This window comes from Ascaphus truei, chromosome 1 (genome assembly GCF_040206685.1).
Source record: "Ascaphus truei isolate aAscTru1 chromosome 1, aAscTru1.hap1, whole genome shotgun sequence".
Classification (NCBI taxonomy): domain Eukaryota; kingdom Metazoa; phylum Chordata; class Amphibia; order Anura; family Ascaphidae; genus Ascaphus; species Ascaphus truei.
This window is the reverse complement of record NC_134483.1, coordinates 412593167-412612910: the sequence shown is the minus strand read 5'-3', so window position 1 is coordinate 412612910 and position 19744 is coordinate 412593167. Positions and strand designations below refer to the sequence as shown.

Here is a 19744-nt window from a genome sequence, read left to right as displayed (position 1 = left end):
CAGGGGATAGGCATCCCTATGTACCTGTCCAGGTGTGGTGGGGTAATAAACGAGCCCCACAATCTTTTATGGCTCTCATGGATACGGGGGCTGAGGTAACAATCATATACAGGAACTCTGATAGGGAGAAAGTAGTGCATATAGAGGGTCTAGGTGGGGCCATCACCAGGGCTATTTGGCAATCAATAAAGATCCCTCTTTCACCACCAGTGTAGTGGTAACCGAAATCCCTGAAAACATGCTCGGCATAGATGTGTTGTTGGGTCAAATCATACAAACAGAGTGGGGGGTGTTCACATTTGGGTTCCCTCATAAGGACTATTATTTACGGGCGACCAAGGAAATAATAAGAGGGCATGCCAAATGAACCCCCATACGAATACCTGCTCCAGGACAGCATGAACGTTTGAAACAATATCATTTGCCAGGGGGACACAAAGAAATAGGAGACACAGTGCACACATTGTTACAATCAGGGGTTATTAGGCCCCCATATGAAGATTTAAACATGGAGCAATGCATGGTTCACAGATGGATTGGCCCAGATAACATATAAAGGCCGGCGGTGGACAGCAGCTGCATATAATCCCAAACATGATGTTGTCCTCCAAGATCAAGGGACAGGTGGTTTCAGCCAATTGGCCGAATTACAAGCGATACTAATGGTGATTCAAGAAACCACAGAAGCTCTGTTTCTTTATACCGACAGTTGGGCTTGTTACCAAGGACTTACAACATGGCTGGCAAGTTGGAAGGAGAGAGGTTGGAAGATACACGGCAAGCCAGTTTGGGGCGGTCCAGAAATTTGGGAAGAACTCTGGACAGCAGGAAATACATGGACAATCAAAATAGGACATGTCGATGCCCATTTACCTGAGGGGGGTCCAAATTTGGATGCAGACGTACTAGCCAAAGTGGCGGAAACCCGGATGCTAGACCCAGTCCTACTTAATTTGGCTCACGAAACAGCTGGACATAGAGGCACACAGGCCACATATGAATGGGCCCAACGGTGGGGGTTACCTATAACCCTGGATATGTTAAAACCTGTAAAGAACCAATGTCCTGTGTGTGGTGTTCCCAAGCAATGGCCGTTGGTGAAAAAAGTCCAAGGGGATTTGCGAAGGGGCTCCTGCCCAGGCCAGGACTGGCAAATAGACTTTATAGGCCCACTGCCTAAAGGTCATGGAGGACTAGTCTACTGCTGCACAGCTGTGGACACATTCTCAGGACTTATAAAAGGCATTGCCCAGCAGGAAAGCGGATCAGGCCACTACTCTGCAAATGCTACAGCAGATTGTGACTGCGTAAAGTATGCCCGAAGAAATTCAATCAGATCAAGGGACCCATTTTACTGACCACGTTGTGCAAGCATGGGCCAAGGACTGTGGGGTGCAGTGGTCATTGTATATTCCATATCATCCACAGGCGGCTGGTTTAGTGGAGTGGAGTAATGGGTTATTAAAAGAGCAAATTCGTAAACTCACCACAACTCAGACACTAAGGGGGTGGGATGGAGTCCTTACACAAGCATTACTCTTATTGAACACATGCCCAATAGGGTCAAGAAGTACCCTATATGAAAGAATGTTTGGACATGGGGAAGCCATACCACATACACAGTTACGTCTAATGTTCGAGAGCCAAACCCCCCGGCGCTTGTGCCACAACTGGTATAAAGTTAGCACCCCTTCAGGAGTAAAAGCTACAGGCAGAGCAGAACCAGTCAGTGTGTCGCAAAGCATTTATGGGGAATTGCAGGAAGGGAGTGCTGTGTTTTCCTACCTCTCACCCTTGCTAACAGACAGGGTGGGCGGTGGTGGGAGATACGCGTAGGGAAGAATTGACCCACAGACTTACAGATGGACAGAAACACTTGGTAATGCTGAAGGAGAGAGCATATAACCAGGTGTACACCTGGGGGATGTGGGAATATATGTGCCAATGCCCCTGCAGATTACTTGGCATGATGAAAGCTCTGATTTCATAGTGGGCGCCAGGGAATGGGTGGTGTTACCACAAAACAAAGGAGGACGTAAGCATGGGGAAGTGATAGCAAAAAGGGCAAGGAGCGACCAAATTGGTGTTAATATAAGGGGCCCTTCACCCTGAATATGTACCTATCGTTTAATAGCAGTTAATTGATATTTGTTTTTCTGTTTGTTTTGCTGAGTCCATGGATATCTGGATCCATGGCTTACTGAGCACTTTGTCTAATCAAAGCAACCAGACGAATTGGCGGATGCGTGGGCAGACCTCTGCGCAAGAAGATGGTTACCCATATACAGATTGGTGGATGTTTGGACCCACCTCAGTGCGAGAAGATGATTACCCGTATATGGGTGTCCCATGGACTATGGAACATTGTCTCCAATATACGACCCATCGCAGCTTTACTATTTTACCCATTGGTAAAAGTTCATTTACGTTCCAGAGTAGAGCTTTCTATGTAAAAACAAGTCTAGTTATGTACCCCTCCCCTAGACTCAGGCAGATGGTTGGGGGTATTTGTACAACAATTATTGAATATTATTGTTACTATTTATGTGGGGTTTTATCAATATGGACTATATGTACCGCACCCTGAGTGTAGGAGTTCCGTCTATAGGAAGAGATTGCCCTGCCACCCAGGTGGAATGTATTTTTTATTTATTTATTTATAAAAATCTATCTCGCTTCTCCCCTACTCCACCTCCATCTACCCCCCGGTTCTGCAGAAACCAGCGCTTTATTCACTTACCTGACTTTGAGTACACTTTATGCTCCTCCCTCTCCTCTCTCAGCTCTGCTACAGACCCCGACAACCTCTTCAGGAACTACAACTCTGCCTTGTCCTCCTCTCTTGATCTACATGCCCTGCTTTCTCTCTGCCGCCCTCGACCTTCTAACCACAGATCCTGGCTAAATTCCCACACGCGCATGCTGCATTCCTCCACTCGTTCCTTTGAACGCCTCTGGAGGAAATCTCATACTCTCGCAGACTTCCTTCACTACAAATTTATGCTATCCTGTTTCAACTCTGCCCTCTCACAAGCTAAACAAGCCTACTTTTCTTCACGAATCAACATGCACAAGTCTAACCCACGCCGACTGTTCTCTGTCTTTGATACTCTACTCAAACCACCCTCAGCTGCCTCTCCTTCCTCCATCTACGCTCAGGACTTTGCTGACTATTTTAAGGAAAAGGTGGAATCCATACGTCAGAACATCCCCTCTGTTTCTTCCTCCCATCCTACACCTCTTCCTAACTCTCCTCCTGCCTTCCTTGACACCTTTTCCACTGTCTCAGAGGAGGATGTGTCGCTGTTGATCGCCTCTTCTCCCTCTACCACTTGCCCTCTTGACCCCATTCCCTCCCACCTCCTAAAACCTCTTGCTCCGACTATAATCCCTACGCTCACACACATTTTTAACTCCTCCCTCTGCTCTGGAACCTTTCCATCCAACTTCAAACATGCAACAGTCATACCATTACTCTAAAACAGCAAGCTTGACCCTACCTGTCTTTCTAACTATCGGCCTGTCTCCCTCCTGCCTTTTGCCTCTAAACTCCTTGAACGTCTTGTATGCTCTCGCTTGCTCCATTTTCTCAACACCTATTCTCTCCTAGACCCTCTACAATCTGGCTTCCGCACTGTGAACAGCCCTCACTAAAATAACTGACGACCTCCATGCTGCCAAAGACAGAGGTCATTACACTCTGCTCATATTACTCGACCTCTCTGCAGCATTTGACACTGTGGACCACCCTCTTCTCCTTCACATTCTCCATACTCTTGGTATTCAGAACAAAGCTCTATCCTGGATCTCATCCTGCCTCTCCCATCGTACTTTCAGTGTCTCTTCTGCTAACACCTCCTCCTCTATTGATCTCTCTGTGGTGGTACCCCAGGGCTCTGTCCTGGGACCTCTTCTCTTTTCTCTGTACGCATTCTCTCTAGGTGACCTAATATCTTTTGGGCTTAATTATCACCTCTCTGCTGACGACACACAAATATACTTTTCAACACCCGACCTTACACCTGCTGTACAAACCAAAGTTTCTGAATGTCTCTCTGCTATATCATCCTGGATGGCCCTCCGCCGCCTTAAACTCAACATGGCTAAAACAGAGCTCCTCATACTTCCTCCCAAAACTGGCCCTACTACCTCCTTCCACATTACTGTTGGAACTACGATCATTCACCCAGTAGCCCAAGCACGCTGCCTAGGGGTCACACTCGACTCCTCTCTCACATTCGCCCCTCACATTCAAAACATTTCTAAAACCTGACGCTTTTTCCTCCGCAATATAACAAAGATACGCCCTTTCCTCTGTTGCTCGACTGCTAAAACTCTGACTCAGGCTTTCATTCTCTCCCGTCTTGATTACTGTAACCTCCTGCTGTCCGGCCTTCCTGCCTCCCCTACAATCTATCCTAAACACTGCTGCCAGAATCACTCTACTCTTTCCTAGATCTGTCTCAGCATCTCCCCTCATGAAATCCCTCTCCTGGCTTCCAATCAAATCCCGCATCTCACACTCCATTCTTCTCCTCACTTTTAAAGCTTTACACTCCTTACATCTCAGCCCTAATTTCTCGTTATGCACCATCCAGACTCTTGCGTTCTTCTCTAGGATGTCTTCTTTCTACTCCCTTTGTATCTAAAGCCCTCTCCCGCCTTAAACCTTTTTCACTGACTGCCCCACACCTCTGGAATGCCCTTCCCCTCAGTACCCGACTAGCACCCTCTCTATCCACCTTTAAGACCCACCTTAAGACACACTTGCTTAAAGAAGCATATGAATAGCACTGTGGATATTCTAAACACATGATACATAAAGCTTGGCCCCCTGCAGACGCACTTACCAGAACTCCCTCCTACTGTCTCTGTACGTTCTCCCTACCTACCAATTAGACTGTAAGCTCCTCGGGGAAGGGACTCCTCCTCCTTAATGTTACTTTTATGTCTAAAGCACTTATTCCCATGCTCTGTTATTTATTTGATTACCACATGTATTACTACTGTGAAGCGCTATGTACATTAATGGCGCTATATAAAGACATACACTACAATACAAAATGTTTTACCAGGAAGTAATACATTGAGAGTTACCTCTCGTTTTCAAGTATGTCCTGGGCACAGAGTTCTAAAAACACATAGTTACATTAAAAGAACAGGGTTAAACAGTCAATTCACAGACATTTCATGGACAGATAGAGTTGGAAAATTGGGTACAGGGGATAAAGGGCTTGTGATTTTCCGATTGAAATAGAGCAGCTTTAACCACCAAACAGCAGCAAACTGCTCACACCCTTTGCGGTGCCAAAGGCTGCCCGCCTCTGAGGCAATGCAGATGTACACTGGGGTGGTTGATTTTCAATGCAGCTGTGAACAAAAAGTTATTTGTGTCTTCTTGGCTCATTAACATTCCAGTGGGTGGTTGGCATTCCACAAAGTACAAGCACGCTGGACCTGTGCAGAGGGGAGCAGTTCGTGGGGAGCCCCATCAGGCTGTCAGCGGATGCATTGGGAAGAACCACTTATTAGCTTAAGTGTGCCGTGACATGTGCTTTGAGTTAGCAGAGCTCTCTCTCTGTCACATGTTTACCATATATAGAAGTTGTTTACTGCAAAGGAAGTGTGACTCATCAGTTTAATTATGCATTTTGCTACAACACTTAGCACTGATTAGAGAAAGCCTAACAAAATATGCTACAAATAAGAGCCTAGGCTGGGGATAGGGACAGAAGCTTTTTCACAGACCGTGCAGGTGCCCTGGTCAAGAATGCCCCTCGCTTTCTTTTGGGATCAGACTAGACTGATTGGGGCTTTTCCGGGTGTTTGGAGCGGTTTTCCTGTTGTATGCTGTTAAGCTGTGCAAGCTGTAACTGAGAACATAACCAAAACCAAATAAAATCCCTTTTTGATTACATCTCTAAGACTGTTTACTGACTCAGAGTGTGCAAGGTATTGGCTGAATCCAGAATCTTTGCTTTACAGATGGTGAGGAGGGAGTATGTGGGGGAGAGGATGGTGAGGAGGAAGCTTGTGGGGAAACAGGATAGTGAGGAGAAGATGGTGAGGAGTGAGCCTGTGGGGTAGAGGATGGTAAGGGAGCATTTGGGGAGAGGACGGTGAGAAGGGAGCATGTGAGGAGAGGATGTTAAGGAAGGAGTATGTGGGGATGAGGGAGCATGTGGGGAAGAGAATGGTGAGGGGAGAGCATGTAGGGCAGAGGAGGGAGTATGTGGGAGAGAGGATAGTGAGGAGGGAGCATGTGGGGGCAAGGATGGTGGGGAGAGCATGTGGGGGTGAGGATGGCGTGGGGGGAAGCATGTGGGGGAGAGGATGTTGAGGAGGGAGCCTGTGGGGTAGAGGATGGTGAGGAGGGAGCAGTGTAAATTGTATTTTTTTTTTTTTTACAAATGTTGTTTCCAAGGGGGGTCCAGCTCATATATTTGCACTGGGTCACACAATTCTCTAGTCCCGCCCCTGAATTGCACTGCTTAATAAATATTATCCGATATGAGATCTGGCTTACCTTGTATTTACGTCAGTGTTGATAATATCATGCACTTGATTGGAAGAGATCATCCAAAAGTTAAGTGAATTTAAATGAGCATCCCCAAAAGCAATGTTTACCTTCTTCCTCTGGGGAAAGATTGTTATTTAATATACTATTTTTTTCCCCTTCAATTTTTACTATTTTCTAATATCTCAGGTTACCATCATCCTATATTTAGATTTGCAGTCAGGTGAATGCTGATGCGTCCTAAGGAATTTCGTTATTTGTTTTCCCTCCCCAAAAAGAATTTGGAACGACAGTCATTCTGGAAACAAAACTAATAGTGTGTGTAAAAGGAGCAAAATATAATGAATTGGAACAAAGTGAAGTCACTGTCTGCTATACTTATTTCACAATTAAGGTTAAGCTTAAAAACCAGGTTTACTCAAATGTAGGCTTAAACAGAACCGCATCCAATTAATACCACAGAATATACAAGCAGTACTTCTAGTTAGGAATTCATATTTAACTGAGGAAAGAATACCGCAAAGATTTAAACATTTCTGTGATCAGGCAGACTTTTTAGAGCAAAGGAAAAAACACTCCAACGCACAGCCAGAAATAGAGTGGGTTCCACACCAAAATACTGATAAAAAAATATATAATCTTTTATTAGTCCATGTTTAAAAAAACGGAGGTATGTACCCTCCTACGCGTTTCGTACCTGCTGGTACTTTATACTCCTTGATAAAGTACCACCAGATACGAAACGCGTAGGAGGGTACTTACCTCCGTATTTTTAAACATGGACCAATAAAAGATTATATTTTTTTTATCAGTATTTTGGTGTGGGACCCACTCTATTTCTGGCTGTTCGTTGGAGTGTTTTTTCCTTTGGACTTCCCTTCATTCTCCTGGTTGCACGCCTCTCAAGATACACAGGACTGGGGCAATACTAATTGTGAGTACATTACCTTATACTTACCTGAGGACACTCCCAATGAGGCTTTAGGTTTGATTTTCTTTAATCTCAGCCTTTAACGTTCAGGTACAGAGATATCTCATTATTGGTGTACAAAGTATTTATGGTTATTACTACATACCTCACTAGCCCGAGTACCTATCCTTTGCATCTTCTTAAAGGACTTATATCATTTATCAAGATTGGATATAAATGTTGGAGCGCATATCACTAATCTATTCTACAAGACTTTTTAGAGCAGCCTTCAGACACATTACAATGGCAGGTATATTTCATTAAATATTATTTTATTCTCCAAAGTAGAAAACAATATTGCCACCTGCAGTTTGACAGTGTGCAAGGACATAGGGTAACATGCATCCAGAAGTGCAAACAGCTGCGTTTCCGGCATCACTGTATGAAGGCTACGTGTATTACAGTATTAAGCAATTTGGAGAAGGTATAATGGGAGGAGGAACATGTCGTATTATTATAATGTAGCACAATGATTTTCAACCGGGGTTTCCGCAGTAGTGAGCATCCTTGACTGGTTCCGCAGGCGACAGGGGGAAAGTTGTGTCAACTGTCCCAGGCCCGGTGCCTCCTCAGCAGCAGTGGTGGCCCGGCGCTCACTGCAATCCACCAGCCCACTTCTTCTAGGCGCCGGTAATTGGGTCCAACTTCCGCCTGCGGGACGAATGCAGCACCAGAGGCCTCCTTGCCCCGAGGTAAGATTGTTAGGGGCAGGAGGGAAGGGCAGGTGTGTATGTGTATTTGGGAGGGTGATTGAGGGAGTAGAATTGAGTGAGCAAAAGAGGGGGAGGGGATTAAGAGGGGAAAGAGGGGGAGTGTGAGAGGAAGTGTGAAGAGAGGGGTGTGTGTAAGAGAGAGAGGGGAATGTAAGAGGGGGGTATAGATGTAAGAGAAAGGGAGAGTGGAAGAGGGGAAAAGGGAGGAGTGAGAGGAGGAAGAGAGGGTTAGGAATTTCCTAGTATTATTCTAGGGTTCCTTAATCAAAAAAAGGTTCAAAACCACTGACGTAGCGTATCATAGCTTGTTTTTCTTTGACTCTGAGTTAATGCTAACTTGTGAGCATAAGAGGCGGCTTTTGATGTTAGAAAAACAATATGCATCTTTTTCTAGGTTTGAGAGGTGCACATTGATGCTAGTGTCATTCTTGCAGCTCGTCAAGGCACAAATATTGACATGATTGGATCTAGAACAAGAGCGCCGACAAAGAGACCTCCAATGGTGTAGCAAGTCAAATCAATTTATTAAACAGGTAGTGTAAAAAGTTTGCACTCATGAATTGAAGCTTATAACAAGCATTAGTAGGCTACCCGAAAGGTGTTGCAGTCCTGGGGCCTTCCCCTCTGCTGTCTCCGATGTTGCACCACTGCTGTTCCCGCTAATTTATGTGAAAAATCTTTATGACTGTCATTTAGCCATGTATTTAGTGTACAATACCTTGCCTGTCACCATTTTTTTTCTTTTGATTTGTTTTTAATTGTTTTCATGCATTCTGTGTGCAACACCTGTACCATTATCACATTACCGCACAGGTGAAACTACTGCCGAATTGAGCTCACAGGCATATTTTGCGTTACAAATATTGACCTATAGGAACATACTGCAGCCTCTAAAAAGTTAGATCCATGAATGTGGAGTATGGTTTTCAGCAATCCCTGTTCTGTCAGACTGTGCTTTTGGTAATATGGACAACAAGAGGCAGGGTGGCTGTAGGCTGTTAGTCATCATATGGACCCATTGTTTACTCTGCTGTGGTTCCAATGCCCCAAATAAGTTCTACTAACTCTGCCACATCCCTCAAACCGGTAATAGAAAGTGGCACTTTAAACCTCTCACCAAAAGGATTATTACATGACAAATAAAAAAAATAACACGAGGAAAGGTTATGGATGTCTATCACATTTTCTGACTGTAAAACAAAGACTCATCTGGTCTAGATATACCAGTGAGAAAGCAGAAACATCTGGTTCCGTTTCTCTGCATCAATTTTGCAGCTGGGAGACTTTAATAAATAGACCCCAAGGGGTTGACCTTGGCCAAGAAGAATCCAGGCTCAGTTCCCATCAGCCATATTTACTGCATGGTGGGAAGATCTGATGCCCGTATTCAAATGAATGTGTCCATAAAGTAACTAATGGCTCAGCACTGCTTACTAAATACAGCCGTGTGTGTGTGATCTTGGTAAAACCACTGTGCACGTGAGTTCGCTAATTGAACTGTAAGAATCGTAAAGGTTTGTCTATACTTTATCTCTTTTATTCCCCTTGTATTGCTGACAGAGATTTGCATCATGAAGGATTCTAAAGTCACATTGTGAGGAACGCGGAGATTAAACCCCTTCCGTGCCAGGGGGTCTTGCATTATTTTTCAAAGCAATGGGTTGCAGTCCTCTCAGGCATTGATGTGTCCAACACTAAGCTATTGGACATTTTGCAGACCCTATTCTCTCCTATTTTAAACACAAAACTATGTTGGAGAGGCTGTGGAACCCACATCTTGCAGAACTGGATCAGATAATATTTTTCAAGAAGGCATCGTTAACACTGTGGGTGGAAGAGCATGTTATCGTAGCAGCCCACGGCCATGGAAAAAAAACAAAAAAACCTTTACAAATTCAGGACGGTGAGTGCCTCCGTGTGACAAAAAGTAACTGCAAATGTTTACTTAGAGGGAATGTCAAGACAGGCAAATCAACCAAGGCAAATAATTTATGCTTTTCACATCTTGGCACACAGATGGCCCCATGCTGAGCGTATGAACAATAAACAGAAAGAGACATGCCAGAGAAATAGGGATGGGGGAAACTGCTTCAGATAAAGACCCACACTCCGTTTCCAACCAGAAGTTTATACCAGGCAAGTCACAGAGTGAAGCTTTTATTTTAATTAGACTTGAATGTACTTTATCCCCTCATTGCTTAAGGTGCCAGTCAAGTCTTTATGGAGCCATTTTTATTTTAAACACTGTAACAGACATTGGAATCTACATATCCCCATAAATAATTATTTGCCTGCAGTCAAAACAGTCAGAAGACGCTCCTTAATGAATGCGATGCAAGGTGGAGATTCTGATGCAGATTTTTATATATATATATATATATATATATATATATATATATATATATATATATATATATATAGCTGCACAGGGACTAATGGGTTAATGATCATACTGTGTGTGTCATACAACTCCAACGTCAAGATGATGTCATCGGCCGAACTGGGGCAAAGTTCCTTGATATTGTGTCAATGTATGACAATAGCGCGCTTTTAAAGAGCAATCCATCATAATTGACCTCCATCTTTTTTCTTCTCTTTACAGGATTGGAACAGAGTGTTTCTCCAGAGCTGAGCCGCACTATTTTCTGCTCCTAGTACTCACCGGTTCCTGAGATACTTACTGGTAAAGTTACCGATATTACTTCCTGATTTTTAAGATTGAAATGGCCATCTAATAGAAAGCAACAACCCATGAGGCTGCAGCTTCCCATTTGCTCGAGATCTCTTAGCCATTTTGTTTCCCCAGAGGGAGAGTTAAACCTGGCAACTTCGCTGGTAAGTATTGTGAGAACAGGGGTGGGGGGGGGATGGAGGGCGGGGGGTTCTCCGAAGCTGAAAATAGTGGCTTTTGGCTCAGGGGCACCACCTAGTTGCCACGCTGAAAAAAGGTTATTAACACATAAAACAAATACGAGTTAAACTACTACTGCTTCAAAACGCCATAAACTTTATTGGGTATGACATTTGCTCAAATGGTGGTCCCTTCTTCAATCTTATTTATACAACCTCTTTGCATCACTTTTTATTCTGAATATATAATTTTTCTCATTTTCCAGTATCGTTCCCGCTTAGGAAACATTGGAAATATTTTCACTATGCATTTTTAAGGCGCTGCATTATAATTAGCCCTGATCACTCAACCTTTGACGTTTCCTCAGTTACATATATAGCCCTTAACAAAAGCAGGACGTACTGTATACTGTATTGCTTGATATTTGTGGTCTTGCTGATGGAATGAGATTTGTAGATCTAAACTTGAAAAGCAATCAAACGTACACTACAGTATTAAACACACATTTAAAAAGTAGAAACTGTACAGAGGTCGTTATTTCTGAAGACGGAGTGTTTTACCTGCAAGTGCAATACTGATAGGTGGATTCAGCACCCAAGGCTCTGTCCGGGGGAGATACTACACGTCATGTGCACAGAAGCCGTTTTTAAATACAGGTAAAGTAAATGTATTGTGCACGCATGTGCGGCTGGACAAGAGTCTTCTTCAAAGCAACCGCGACAACTACTTTTATATAAAGTGGTCAAGTAGGCAGCATAAAGCGACCACATTTCCAGAGGTCACGGAGCCGGCTTTGCTTTCGTACGGCTATCTAGGATTTGCAGTCTGAACGAATATCTTAAATGGTAACATCCCGGCCTTTGAAGCGTGTGAACCAGTTTGAATCCCAGTGTCCTCTCTCTTTGTACAGCCCTGCGTGGTGCAGAGGCCGTGTTCTGTACCAGAAACATAGATCATTATTATTTGCAGTTGTGGGTGTCAAATGAGGAACTGGCTCAATTTGTTTTAATGACCTAAAGCCATTTGGCAGCATTTAGGAAGCAGCACTACCGCCGGCTTTTGACAGTGTCTGGGACACTTGATCGCAGCCATTTCGCTGCTGTTCACCTCGCTGCCGGGACTAACCTTAACCCCCTTATCTTAACGCTACCCCTTACCCTAAAAACCTTAACCCCTTACCCTAACCACTAAAACCCTTGGTTAACCCTTTACCACTAAATCCCCTAAAGTTAACCCTATACCCTAAAACTTACCTTCTTGCAAAAGCGGCCGGCGGTGGAGGTTCCAGCGACTGAGCCCCTAAGTGTCCCCCTGCGGCGAAAATCCAGTGCGAAGTTGGTCGCGGCAAGACGGCCGCGACCAAATGTCCCATTCTGCTTTTGACATGTGCCACTGACACCCCCCACCCCCCAGTGCTGACCAGAGAGAGGAGGCAAAGTTAGTAGAAAGTGCTGGATCACGGATGGCATCCCACCTATTCTTAGCACAAACACCAGAATGAAGCTTCCATGGCAATGTCCCACGGCTGTAGCCGCGTATAATATTACAGCTTTAACCAAATTCCTATTGCGGCATTTCTGCTTTAACTGCCTTAGTGACAGCACCGAACAAAGCAATGCATCAATGTCTCTTCTGACTCGGAACTGGTGAAACAAATGGCTCAGATTTAAAAGCATTTTTTTGTGTACATTAAAAAAATGGATCGTGAGAACGCTTTCTTTACCACATGGTGTAATCTGTATTTAACATAAAGTAGATGAACTTTGGTTTTCCCCACATGAAAACAAAATAGAAGGCTCTGGATCTTTATTTCCCAATTAAAAAAAATACAAACAGATGACTTCAGACTTAAAAATTCTTGTTTTCAAACTAAGTATTTGCCAAATGCATCCATAAGGCACTTAGACAGGTTGATCTTTATTTAAAAAAATAAAATATGCGTTGAAGCAACATTCCCAAATACAAGTCTTTTGTGTGATGTTTGTATGTACAATATTGTACATATTTACATTTGTTGCCTTTTGCTGTTATAATGGGACCTTGGGCTGCCTGGTTAACTTCAGTGCCTGAAATACAAAAAATAATAATACGTCACAGATAGAAGATACCAAGTCACAGATATACAGATATACAGATATACAGATATTTATTTATAAAATATTTTACCAAGAAATAATACATTGAGAGTTACCTCTCGTTTTCAAGTATGTCCTGGGCACAGAGTTAAGACAAATACTACATGGTTACAAATACAGTTACATAAATGAGCAGGTTATACATTATATACAAGACATTGCATGCACATTTAAAGATTATATTATGGGCGTATGAAACAGTTACAGACCAGATTAAAATGTGTGACAGCCATAGATTTGAAAGAACTTAAACTGGTGGTGGATGTGAGAGTCTCTGGTAGGTTGTTCCAGTTTTGGGGTGCACGGTAAGAGAAGGAGGAACGTCCGAATACTTTGTTGAGCCTTGGGACCATGAACAGTCTTTTGGATTCTGATCTCAGATGATAGGTGCTGCATGTGGTAGGGGTGAGGAGCTTGTTCAGGTAGCTGGGTAGCTTGCCCATAAAGAATTTGAAGGCAAGACAGGAAAGGTGAACTTTGCGCCTAGACTCGAGTGATGACCAATCTAGTACTTTGAGCATTTCGCAGTGATGTGTCTTATAGTTGCATTGGAGAACAAAACGACAAATTGAATTGTAGAGGGTGTCAAGTTTGCTAAGGTGGGTTTGAGGTGCCGAACATATACTATGTCTCCATAGTCAATAATTGGCATTAGCATCTGCTGTGCGATACGCTTTCTGACCAGGAGACTTAGGGAGGATTTGTTCCTGTAAAGTACCCCTAGTTTGGCATAGGTCTTGGTTGTCAGGGTATCAATGTGCATCCCGAATGCTAAGTGGGAGTCAAACCATATGCCCAGGTATTTAAAACTAGTGACAGGGGTTAGGGTGGTGTTAGTGATGGTTCTAATCTGGAGCTCAGTCGCTGGAAGCTTTAAAAATTTAGTCTTGGTCCCAAATACCATTCTTACAGTCTTGTCAGTGTTTAAAAACAGTTGGTTTTTGGAAATCCATTTTTCGAGTCTCAAAAAGTCAGACTTACCAATGTGATATTTGATTGTAATATCTTTGAAAAACCCAATAAAAGAAAGTTACAAAAAAAAAAAAAGTCAGACTGAAGTATGTGTTGAAGGTCAGAGAGGCTATGGCTGTGTGCATATATGATTGTGTCATCTGCATACATGTGTATTGAGGCTTCCTGACAAGCTGTGGGAAGATCATTGATGAACACTGAGAAGAGTAGGGGCCCCAGAACAGAGCCTTGAGGTATACCACAGGTGATATCCAGGGGGTTGGAGTTAGAGCCTGAGATGGACACATGTTGAGATCTACCTGATAGGTAGGAATGAAATCAGTTTAAAGCATGCTTCCCTATTCCAGAGCTCTGTAGTTTGTTAAGCAAGATAACATGATCAACTGTATCAAAAGCCTTTGCAAAATCTAGGAATATTGCACCAGTGAGTTGACCCCGCTCCCTTCCACACTGGATTTAATTGCAAACTTTTAGCAGGGTAGTTACGGTAGAGTGTTTGGGGCAAAAGCCAGATTGGAATTGGCTAGGGAAATTTGTCTTGTTATAGTAATCGCTTAATTGGGAGTGGACACATTTTTCCATGACTTTGGATAGGATTAGGAGAAGTGAGATTGGCCTGTAGTTTGAGACAGTGTTTTTGTCCCCACTTTTGAAGATTGGGACAACTCAGGCAGCTTTCCAGGTCTTAGGGATATGGCCTGCAGACAGGATAGAGTTGACTATGGAAGCAATTGGTTTGGCAATTGCTGGGGCACCAAGTCTTAGGAACCTAGATTCTAATAAGTCACGTTCACATTGGCTGCTTAGTTTTAATTTGAGGAGCGCTTGTGGAATCTCCTCTTCGGATACTGGGCCAAATTGAAAATTGTGGGCAGTGTTGGGAGGGGGTGGGGCTATAGGGGTACTCCCAGGATGAGATTCAGGTTTGTGGTTTGGGTTGCGTTTCGCAAATAAGTTAGTAGCGCACCCCACAAAGTAATCATTGAATGCATTTGCAATGTCGGTGGGGTTTGTCAGAGTAATATTGTGCTTTTGCATGCCTTGTTTGCCTTGTGCACATGTTCCGCAGGCATCTGTAGTGATTGAGATCCTTGGTAGTGCCAGTTACTTTGTAGCTTTTCCACAAGGCATCCCTGAACTGGTAAAGTGCTATAAGGTCAGGTGTAACCCATGGAAGGTGAGCACCCCGTACCCTTATTCTGCATAGTGGAGCATGGGTATCACAGAGTTTTAAGAACTCGGACTGGAAATAGTCAAGCGCAGAATCAGGGTCAGGAATTAAATCGATTCTGTGCCAAGGGCAGTTGGTAAGGTCAGCCAGAAACTGTTGTGGGTTAAAGTTTCTAAATGTTCTAGTGAGGAGAACTTTAGGGCTTGATTGGGGCGGTTTAATTTTCCTTACACAGTACACTATTGCATGGTCACTGAAAATGTCAGGAAGGATGCCAGAGGATTGGATTCTGCTGGGATTTGAGGAGAGAATCCAGTCTAGCAAGGAATGGTTGTGCGATTTCAGGTTTGTCCGTGTGGGTTGGGAAATGAGTTGTGATAGGTTAAGCGATTTGATTTGTATCTGGATTTTGTGGTTTTTAGGGTCAAGCCAATTGAAGTTGAAATCCCCAAGAACTAGCAGCTCACTCTTCTCATTCAGAGAGGAAATGGAGCCAAGAAACTGAGTGATATCAGTCAGGGACTGTAGAGGGGCTTTAGGGGGGCGGTAGATGCCAGCAAGCAAGATGGGCTTAGAAAAGGGGAGGCAAATTCTGCCAACTAGGATTTCAAAAGAGGTTGGGCTTGGGGGGCAATTTAACAGTGTAAATTGTAGGGTGTCTGCAATATAAAATAACACCCCTCCTCCTCTCTTTGACCTATCTCCCCCAGAAATGGAGTATCCCTGAATGGCAATATGTGCATCAGGGGTTTTAGGGGTTAGCCATGTTTCTGTAAGGACGATGGCTTCTGGTTTATGCATAAGGCACCATGCTCTTAGTTCATCCAGTTTGGGCAGCAGACTCCGGATATTTATATGGGCAACAGATAGCCCTTTTTGGAATTTGAAGGGGGTATTCTCAGGGGTATGGGACAGAGTTGTAATGGGAGGGCCTAGGTTAGGTTCAATATCTAATACTAGGAGAGAGAAAGAACCCCATGGTTCTTTCTCTCTCCTAGTATTAGTTCATGTTTACCCCAGATAGCAGCACCACCGACCGAACTGTTTAGCAGTTGCGAGGGTACTCTCCTTCCCCTCCCCCCTTCTTTCCCTTTACTTCGCTTAGGTTCAATATCACCTGCTAAAGAGAGTAATAGTATGAGTAGAAATTTGAGTAGTTGTCTGCAAGTTGCTACTTTATGATGTTTGCCATTTGAGTGTGCAGTGGTTGGTGTGCTAGTTTTCAGGGTTCTCCACCAACATTCAGTAGATAGTGCAAGGCTTTTGAGTAATCCAGGGTGTATGGTGATGTCGGGCGTGGGCCAGGAGGGGTGGAGTTCGTAGTGGATAGAGAGAATAACATTTCAATGAGGCCACGAGAAAGAACAAAGTGGAGGTAAAAAAGTAGGTTCATTATGCCAGAGGTAGGTAATGCTGCATGGATCTGTTTTGAGCCAAGTGTGTGTGCAGACTAAACAGCAAGGGTGTGCCTCTACCTTGTCAAATGTTTTTCTGCATTGCAATGCTTGGGTCTATGCAGTGGGCTGAGTTAGCAGTAGTGCAGGAGGTAGTTGTGTGTAGTCAGTGTTGGAAGAGGTTGTAGTGAAATAAGTTGTAAAGGGGTGGGGGGTTAAATTGTGCAGGCAAACAGCAGGGATCATAGTGTGATCATATAAGCTCACCGTTTGTTGCCTTGTGTAGAAGAGTTTGCAGAAGGAAGCAGTCACCAGTCACCTCTAGTCAAACTATAGTCTAACTATATATTCTCAATTAAAAGCTCACTATATCATGCTAATGCAGGGGGTTATTGGTTTTATACATCTAAAGCAGTCACATGACCATACCCCCTCCCCAATAAATCAGCTTGTTCCAGTTGGTCAATTAGCAGCACATAGTTAAAAAAAATAAAAACCACCTTTTGAGATTCACACATACCAAAACATCATTACTAAAGGCCGCTGCGTAATTCTTTTTAAACAGGGCTTGCAGATCAGGGATATGCCCCGCAGTTTATCTAACGCAGTTTACCAAAAGGTATAGTACAAGTGACCTTACAGAGTAATCAGATAAACAGCTCTTTGACATTGGAGAACCTTAGCTAGGAATATATGTGACGAAGATTTATTCACACTCGGCAACCAAGATAAATGTGCGGAATAAGTGGGACTGCTTGTTTAAATCACACATTTGCATCACAGTTGTCATTACGCTTTTAAATACGTTGTTGTTTTGTTTCAGAAGAACCACGCTTAACTTTAATGGGAACCTGGATCTGTTGCCACCATTTTGTCACTACAGAAAGAATACAGCATTCTAATCTTACCACTATTAAAAAAAAGGCCTTCAGATCTTTTGCCCTCATCTACCTACTGTATATTGCATTTTGGGACTAATGGTCACGATGTCACTGTACTATACTAGTATATGTATACTTAGAATATGAAGTGCATCGTGCTTGCATCTCTCTCAGAGATTAATTCACAAGATGGTTTTTGTTCATGGCTTCCCATATTCTTTTTTCCTGTTATGTACAAACCACTTGTGTGCCAAAGGAGACTACAATGTATTACAAAGAAATATGTTGCAGGAATTCCTGGCAGTGAACTGGTTAATAAATGTGAATTGTCAAGAGACATGTTACTCATCAGCATTTTGCCGCTTGCTCACTTAAAGGTGGGGTTCGCCTACCCATTCTTTTTTACTTTTGAAAAAAAAACAGGTGGAAAGCTGGGGGGTTTCCGGAGCTGGACTGCATTCATTTAAACTCTGGGGATCCCCTGCTCCCTGAAATACTTACCTCTAAAAGGTGCGCCCAGTACCGTCCCCTGCCGGGCTCGCAAAATGGAGTTTTAAATCTCCCGCGACACGCAGACCAATAGAAAGCCACAACGGGAGATTTAAGAATCAGGAAGTAACAGCAGCACCTACGGAGATGAATATCTCAGGAAGCAGGGGGCCCCAGGAGCTGAAATTAACGCGGTCCACTGGCTTTACAACTGTTAAAAAGTGAGGGATGCTCCTTTAAAATAACACTCAGAATATGTAGAATTTACGGGCCACATGAGAATTCTGAGAACAGTATAAAAGTTAAGAACGTTTAAAATATGGACGTACAAAAGCAGAGAGAGAAAAAAGTCACTTTGTGGATGAAGTCCTGCTTTAGTAAACATTCACTCTTTCTGATTAACATACACAAAGACTTCCTCCACTTTGAGATTTCTGTCACATTTCAAAACTAGAAATGCAGTATTCAAGGCTCTAAATATTTAACATCAGTCCCACATTAACAGTTGGCATAGGTGTCATCATTATTTTCAAAAAGCCACAGGGGACAAAACAATGTTAGAATATGCCATTGAGGGATTCATTTTGATTGACTTAATTGCAGGGGAAAGTTAAAATAGATTTCAAGTCTCTCCTTTATAAGGGAAGAAAAAAAAAAAACACAGTTGAAATAAACACGCTATGTTTTGTTTTGAAACCATCAGAAGCTCATACAGTATGCACACTACGGTTAGTGAACACCTTTGCTTCTAGAGCAGTTGTTCTGGAACCTCTACTCAGGGCCCTGATTAAGACCGGGGTTCTGAGGCCAGCAACCGACATTCTATTTCTATGCAAATTCAATTGGGAGAATTCTGTAGAGACTGTTTTTTTTTTTAGTGATGAACAAGAAACTCCATATAAGTGAAGTTATTAGGAACGGGCTACAATGCTACTGTAACTGGTAGTTGATAAATACTTTTCCTACCACTTTTTTTTGTTACAAGCAGAATTGTTGTTTTTGTTTAGAAAACTAAATATACTTGGCTTATTGTTTCGGGCACCTTATTACCTATGCTGCTTATATTTTCAAGTGTTTTTTGCACTTTTTTCCTTTCCTCTGATGACCAGAGTTCAGCCTTTAAAATCCAGTGGCAAGGCCTAGGCACTGTAACTCACTCAGGGGTTTGTAGGTAGGAAACACACACAGAAATGAATTTAATACTGTACCGAACAATGCCAACACAGTACAGTACTGTTTAGCTGAAAGTACAAGCACAAGAATAACCATCTCAGCAAATGTAGCAAAGTGTGTGCCCCTTTTTGTATACCAAACTTGCTAAAAAGGAGTTGTGCAATTTTCAAGGTTGATCAAATCATTTTAAAAGATGCTGAGGATGTCCCATAACTGTACATTGAATCTGTGCAATGTGAGCGCTTTCTTGTTGCACACTTCTTTCACACTTATATAATTTGCGTTGCTTTCAGTTATATTAATTTGTCTCACTAAACAATGGAGGTGCAGGTTTAAAAATAGTTTTCACCATCTAAATGCTTGTCTACTGTTGCTTTAGTGCCATATGTTTTGAACACAAGTTCATTTTTACTTTAATCACAGGTGTTGTTAAAATTTGTGTCATAAAACAGATTTTGTTTGTAAAGACCAATAAAGC

The 19744-nt window shown here is 43.0% G+C and overlaps 1 protein-coding gene across 2 annotated transcripts in view; it reads right to left on the bottom strand.

Annotated features, from left to right (window-relative positions):
• Positions 1 to 12843: 12843 nt before the first annotated feature.
• Positions 12844 to 19744, bottom strand: part of SLC10A7 (solute carrier family 10 member 7) — a 267589-nt gene continuing 260688 nt past the window's right edge. For both annotated transcript variants that reach the window (XM_075613981.1, XM_075613991.1), the window contains one exon: positions 12844 to 13117. In XM_075613981.1, the coding sequence (XP_075470096.1) occupies positions 13079 to 13117 (39 nt within the window). In that variant the 3' untranslated portion in view covers positions 12844 to 13078. The remainder of the gene's footprint in view (positions 13118 to 19744) is intronic.